The following is a 7,291-nucleotide window of genomic DNA, read 5'->3' as shown; positions in this document are numbered from 1 at the left end:
GAATAACAAGCCCTCACCTAGCATTGGGAGTTGCTTTGCTGAAGTCCTTACTCTGATCTTATACTATGAGAATTACAGGGGAATTTGAAGAACCCAACCACTAGGAATGTGATGGAGAAGAGGGGAGGGGCTTGCGACAACCAGCACACATATCTTAGAAGATCAAGTTCATACCTACAGTGCTCAAAGTAGTAATCCCAACCAGCAGTTTTATTCATCTACACAGTCAGAGGAACACTCTGGCCATGGAATGTGTTTGGTGCAGATCTGCCTGATTCAGATATATTATAAAGTTTTAGTCATCAAAACAATATGGCACTGCATAAAATCTGACAAAAGAGCAAGAGAACAGAATTGAGAACTCAGAAAGTAACCCAAACATACATAGTCAACTAATATTTGACAAGGGAGCCAACACTACTCAATGGAGAAAAAGGTCCTTTCAATAAATAGTGCCAGAGAATTGGATTCTCACTTGTAAAAGAATGAAACTGGACCCATTTCTTACACCACTAACAATAATTAGCTGCAATTAAATACTTAAATGTAAGACCTGAAACCATGAAACTCCTGGAAAAAAAAATAAAGGAATAGAAAGTCTTTGCCATGGGTCTTAGTAATAATTTCTTTGATAGGACACCTAAACCACAGGCAACAAAAAAAAGTAAGTAATTGGAACTATATCAAACTAAAAACTATCTGCACGGTAAAGTAAAGCATCAACACACTGAAAAAGTAACAAGTGAAATGGGAAAAAAGATATTTGCAAAAATTTATCTGATCAAGGTTCATTTCCAAAATATATAAAGAACTCAAACAATTCAATTGCCAAAAGATAAATAACCTAACTAAAAAATAGGCAAAGGGCCAGATTAGGCATTAAAGGACAATACGTACCTTAAAAAGATGCTCAACATCACTAGTCATCAGGGAAATTCAAATTAAATCTGCAAAGAGATATCACTTCACACCTGTTAGAAGAGCCATGATCTGGAAGACAAAAGATAACAAATGCTAGTGTGTATATGGAGAAAAGTGAACCTTTTTGCACTGTTGATGGCACCAGGCACCATGGAAAAAACATGGAGGATCCTCAAAAACTTCAAAGAATTACCGTATTATCCAACAATTCCTCCTCTGGGAATATATCCAAAGAAAGGGAAAACAGTAACTTGAAAATATTTTTTTGCACCCACACATTCATAGCAGCATTATTTACAAAAACCAAAACATGGAGAGAACCTCAGTCTCCACTGATGGATTAAATTGTCTGGTTCCAAGGAAAGGGTCTTGAGTCAGAGTGGGAACCCCTCTGGTCATGACCAGATCTTACAGGGCCCTCCAGGTTTGCTGACTCCTATTTCCACAAAATCAGCACAGGAATAATACATTGATTAGGCAAACCTAAATGTACAAGAACTATCGGCCTCCACTTTCAGTCTTTAATGTTTCAGAGTGGAAGGTCACAGTATAGTTGTAAGTTTGAGTGATCTAGAAAAGTTATTTTAGGCAGTTGTTTTCCGTCTGTAAATATGTTCTATTTTTGAACTCCACTTGTTTTGAGGAAATACCCGGGTCTTCTCTGGCCTGATGTGGATTCCATATTTCCACTTTGGTGGGAAAAAAAACATGGCGTCTGCTCCTCTGTCTGAGTTAAGGTTTTGAATTAGGTTGTCCTTCTCTGCCTTCTACTGGCACCTTGCCTCTTCTGTCTTGCCCTCCCCCTGCTCTTTCTGCACCAACTTGGGTGTGGTCTACATAATTGGTTCCTATACCCTCCTCAGTGCCTCAGGCACCATTGGCTCCTCCTCCAATCCTCAAGGTCAAGGAGTAAAATGCACCCCCCTGGACATCTAGGTCTTTTCCAAATAGAATGAATTGCTAAAACTTTGATTACTGAACATAGGTTTGTGTTTTTAACTTCTTATTGCAGAGAAATTAAGGCTATTTGGACCCATTGGAAAACATGCTTTGTACTTAATTGGTTCATGAATTTACCATCTAAAAAATTCTGGTGTAAACACCTCTCAGTTGGTTACTAAGTCCTCAATTGGAGACTAAGGTTCCCTAAGATTTAAAATTCTGCTAAGTGTACTTAAAACAGATGTAAATAAGGAAAGCAACCCTGTATGTAGGAAAGTAGAAGGTATGTAAAAAAGATATAAGAAATGGAAATACATTTTTGTTGAGGGTAGAAGAAGGTAATTTTGTCCTAAATGAGACTGGTTATTTGGAGAGAAATGGCTTTGGGACAAAGTTTGAAGGCAAAGGAACGTTGTAAAAGGTTCATGAAAGGAAATCTCTGAAAAGGGATATTATGTGTGTTCAGGATGGACTAAGGTTGAGATGAATGGAATTTTAAAAGTACACTGGTATAAAGTTGAAATTCTGCTTTTCTCTCTGCTCAAATGACAAAGTTTTCTTGGACTACTGATCTGCTCTGGACAAGACAATGCAAACAAAGGTTTGTCTTCCAGGAAAACCAAAGTTTTAAGTTTCATCTTTATCAGGTCTTTGATTACTTAGTTAAAACTTCCCAATGTTAGGGGTGCCTGGGTGGCTCAGTCAGTTAATCATCTGACTTCGGCTCAGGTCATGATCTCATGGCTTGTGAGTTTCAGCCCCGTGTTGGGCTGTGCTGACAGCTCGGAGCCTGGAGCCTGCTTCGGATTCTGCGTCTCCCTCTCTCTCTCTGCCCCTCCCCTGCTCATACTCTGTCTCTCTCTCTCAAAAAATAAATAAACATTTAAAAAAAATTTTTTTTAAACTTCTCAATGTTAAAGGAGCTAGGTTTGGGTAACAACTATATAATGCTATACATTCACCTTTAGGATCTTTTATTGCCACCTTGGTTGAATAAATAAAGTTTTAATATTTGTAGTAATCTGTAATCCTATTTAGGATGCACTTATAACTTCCTAAGGTTTTAACAAACTTCCCAGGATTTAAATGGTAAATGAATTCTTTTTGACCAATTAGGCCCTTTTATTTGGGATGCTAAGTTACTTGGAAAACCACTGTCGTACAACGGTAAACCTTAGGTTGTACTGCATAAGTAAATGCTGTAACTGCCCAAATATATATGCAATTCCTAAAGTTTGAATGTTTTGGTATAAGGTCATCACTTAATATTCTGATTACTCGAAGTGTTACGTGTTGCAGAAATAACCAAATTTCTTTGTCAACTGCACCATAATGAACTCTCATCAGATCTTTAACAATGTCTATTTCTGAGATTTTGTCATTTATAATTGTTCTTATTCTCTCACAAAATGTGTTTCTTCTTCAAGGAAATTTATAAAGAGGACTTTGGGGACAAATACAGGTATTCGACATCTTTAAGATTAATACTAAAATCGGTAAGAATTTCCAGAACTAAAAAGCTTTATTCAAATTGAACAAGAATTAGGAAGATGGGATTAAATGAACTGAGAAAGGTTATAGTTTTGTGATTCTTGTTGAAAATATTGTTGGTTCTCTAATGTTTGCTCTTCTAGATTAAGGACACTTTCTCTTAAGATATCTATCATATACAGAAATGGCATAAAGTATTCATTTGTAAACTAAAGCATTTATCTTTTCTCTCTACATAACTCCCCTGAAATTCAAAAACTCACAGTGAGCATTCTTTCTTTAATGGCAACTACAATTGTTTGCATAAGTTCAATAAGAATCTGTTCATCTTGTAACAGGTCACCATTGGAAATACTGGTTATTTTACCAAGGTTTTGACTGGAATGTCATATTTGAGAGTGACATACATAGACTCAGATATGACCAGACAGCTTTAAGGAACTAAGGTTGGATTTATGAAACATGGAGCCATAAAGTCCCTTATTAGAAATGTTGGCCCGATACCTTACTTACAGAGTTCCCAGCAGCCTCACCAAGTGAGTAAAGGTCACTTCCTGGCAGGTGCAGGAACCTCAGGATATCTTGGGGACCTCATGAAGAGGAATTCGCCCAGTTCTACAGGTATTGCAGGCCTGTCTGATGGAAAGTATTTGGCTTGGCTTCTGGCCTGGAGAGGCTACTAAAAGTTCAACCCACAGATTCCTTATAAAAGGTTCCAGCAAAGCAAACTTTAAAAGATCCTCATGATCAATCACTATTCTTGTTGAGCTTATGTAAATAATTGGGCCAGGTTTGTTAAGACTGGACTTTTTCTACAAATGCATTGGTCTCAATTTGGCTATCTCTGGAAAGGGGGGGTTTTTAGAGAGAACAACTATGTTTCAATAATGCACCATTATGGATGTTAAATTCTAGTTATGATTGCCTTTAAATGTTTGTTGTTTGCCTAAACTGGACAACTTGAGATAAACTTCAGAAAACTGTCACAGTATTTCATATATAGGCAATCTTCTGTGCTTGTTATACTATGGGGATAATAATAAGACCTCATGGGCATATGATTATTTAAACAACTGGAAAACAGGATGGATCTCTAAATATGCAAACCATATCTTCCCTAAACCTGATCTGAAAGTTACCAGAAACCCGCCCCTTTTGAAAACTTGGAGGTGGACTTTACAGATATACAACCAAATAGAGGATTCAGTTTCAGGTATCAACCCATGGGTCCCTCACTCCAGAGTTAAGAAGGCCAACTCAGAGGAACCCTCAACCTGGTGAAGTGATCCAAATCCAGTCAACCCACTTAAACTGACCCTCAAAAAGACACTGGCCCCTGAGACCTCCAGCCCTCCTCCAGCCACACCCTGGAAGCTGGATGATCTCCAATGGCAGAAGCTTGAAGAATCAACACGTGAACCTAGCCCAGGGGGTTGGATGCAACTCTGCCAGCCCTTGCCCCTTAACTGGTGTCACAGCCCTGATCTCACTTCTTTCTGTTGGGCTGATAAAGATTGCACCAACAAGCTGGACATGGGACAAAAGATGCATGCTGGGTCTCAGATACCTCCTCTGGATGGGAGGATTATTAAATATTGCCTTTATATTATGATAACCTCTTTCACCCTCACAACTGCCACTTACCCACTTTGCCCCCAGGATTGTTATATGACAATAAGGGGGTCAAGGACATTCAGCCCCTTCACCTCGCTCTGCAAAGATTGCTACAAGGAAAAAACACCCACTCTCTGTCAGTCACCCAGTGCCCCAAGGACTAAGTATTGGGCCATAGAGATAACCAAATATATCGGGAACCCATGTTACAACAAGGGCCTCCAGAAAGGGAAGTGAGCTTGCTACACTTACCTTCTTCAATGAGTGATCTCAGACAGGGGAGGGGTGCAAGACAGGTCCCTTCAAGAAGCTATAAAGGATACCCAAGATAGGGTAATACAAGCCGTTAAGGCAAACACTCCCCTGGCAGCCTACCAAGGTTTGAACCTTTCAGCCCTCAATCATATGCTTACCAATTCACCACTCCAGTGTTGGGCCAACACTACACTACAAGTCCTCTATAAAATAGATAATCACACCCAAACCTGATGGATGTGTTTGTCCTTCAGCCAGAGGGCTTACTTAGCCACTCCCATCTCTTTGACCTAGGAGGCTCCTGAAAATCTCGAAACCAACACCTCTGTCTTAAGTGACCCTGGCCACTGGGATCTGTCTCACAAATGCCGACAATCTAATCTGTGCAGTCCCTGAAGGTATGAACAGTACCTCTCTATGCAGAAGAAATATAACCTTAAAAAGGAATACAACCCTACATTCAATCCCTGGGGTGTTCTACCTGTGTTCTAATTTGGCCTACCGGTGATGCTTAGAGGCCAACTGGACTCAGATATGTTATCCATCTTCCTAACCCCAGAGATATCCGTATACACTGAAGATCAGTTCCTAACAGCCTTTAGCCCCAAGTCCAGGGCTAAACTGGCAATCCTGCTACCCGTTCTGATAGGAGCAGGAATTGTGACAGGAATAAGAACTGGAATAGGCAGCATAGGTTCATCCATAGGACTATACCATAGGCTATTTCAAGAGCTAAATGAAGACATGGAACGGGTGGCAGATTCTCTGGTAACCTTACAAAGCCAAATAAACACTCTGGCGGCAGTGACCCCCCTAAATAGGCGAGCCCTCGACCTCCTCACTTCAGAAAAAGGAGGGACTTGCATCTTTCTGGGGGAGAAATGTTGCTCTTTTGTAAACCAGTCAGGAATACTTACAACTAAGGTTAAGGAACTCAAGGAAAGAATTCAATGTAGACAAGAGGAAAGTATCAATCAATGGAAAGGATGGGATCTCACGGACTGGGCATTCTGGCTTCCTGCCCCTCCTCTCCATAATTTTACTTGTATCCATCAACTCCTGTATACTGAATGCCGAGGTACCTTTTATTGAAAACACTGTTGCTTGCTAAACTACAGCACGTATCTTAGCCTTCTGCGAGTACCACCCTGTAAAACTGAAAGGTGATGGGTACTAAAAGTTTTTTTTAAAAGGCATCAAAGTGGGGAATGTTGGAGAAATGAAGAAAGTATTGAGCCAAAGATGGCCGACAGGACTAAAACAAGCTCTCTTCTCTAGCTTAGAGACCCCTCTTCCAGGTTCTTCTGCCCTGCTTGTCGCACGCGCGAAAACCTGCCACAGATATGGAAGCTGACAACTATAAATTACCCTTCCCACTTGCATTCGGCGCTCAGATCTTTGGAGAAATGGTCTCCTCTGAGCCAGCTGGTGTTAAATAAATCTCTGATCCACCAAGATCTCTGAGTGCCGCTTGGTTTTTCTACCAGCATTCTAGCCTGTTTCCGTACCACAAGTACAAAACCACCGAGATCGTATCATGCATATTTTCAGACCACAACACTATGAAACTTGGAGCCAACCACAAGAAAAAAATTGGACAGACCACAAATACGTGGAAGTTAAAGAACATCCTACTAAAGAATGAATGGGTTGACAGAGTTAAAAAAAAAAAAAAATACACGGGAGCAAATGAAAATGAAAGCACAAAGTCCAGAACCTTCACAATGCAGCAAAGGTGGTCATAAGAGGGAAGTGTATAGCAATACAGGTCTACATCAAGAAGCAAGGAAAATCCCAAATACACAACCCAACTTTACATCTAAAGTAGCTAGAAAGGGAATAGCAAATAAGGCCTAAAGACAGCAGAATAAGGGGAATAATAAAGATTAGAGCAGGAATAAAAGATATAGAAACAAACAAACAAAAACAGAACAGATCAACAAAACTAAGAAGTGGTTCTTTCTTTCTTTCTTTCTTTCTTTCTTTCTTTCTTTCTTTTCTTTCTCTCTCTTCTTTCTTTCTTTCTTTCTTTCTTTCTTTCTTTCTTTCTTTCTTTCTTTCTTTCTTT

The 7,291-nt window shown here is 39.7% G+C and overlaps 1 protein-coding gene across 1 annotated transcript in view; it reads right to left on the bottom strand.

Moving 5' to 3' along the window:
* Positions 1–712: 712 nt before the first annotated feature.
* Positions 713–7,291, bottom strand: part of LOC121037452 (translation initiation factor IF-2-like) — a 19,286-nt gene continuing 12,707 nt past the window's right edge. Inside the window, exon 2 of the mRNA XM_040486932.1 lies at positions 713–990. Within this exon, the coding sequence (XP_040342866.1) occupies positions 961–990 (30 nt within the window). The 3' untranslated portion in view covers positions 713–960. The remainder of the gene's footprint in view (positions 991–7,291) is intronic.

Source organism: Herpailurus yagouaroundi, unplaced genomic scaffold, assembly GCF_014898765.1.
Source record: "Herpailurus yagouaroundi ecotype Mexico unplaced genomic scaffold, PumYag 28, whole genome shotgun sequence".
Lineage (NCBI taxonomy): Eukaryota > Metazoa > Chordata > Mammalia > Carnivora > Felidae > Herpailurus > Herpailurus yagouaroundi.
The sequence above is the reverse complement of the archived record's forward strand: the minus strand, read 5'-3'. Positions and strand labels throughout refer to the sequence as shown.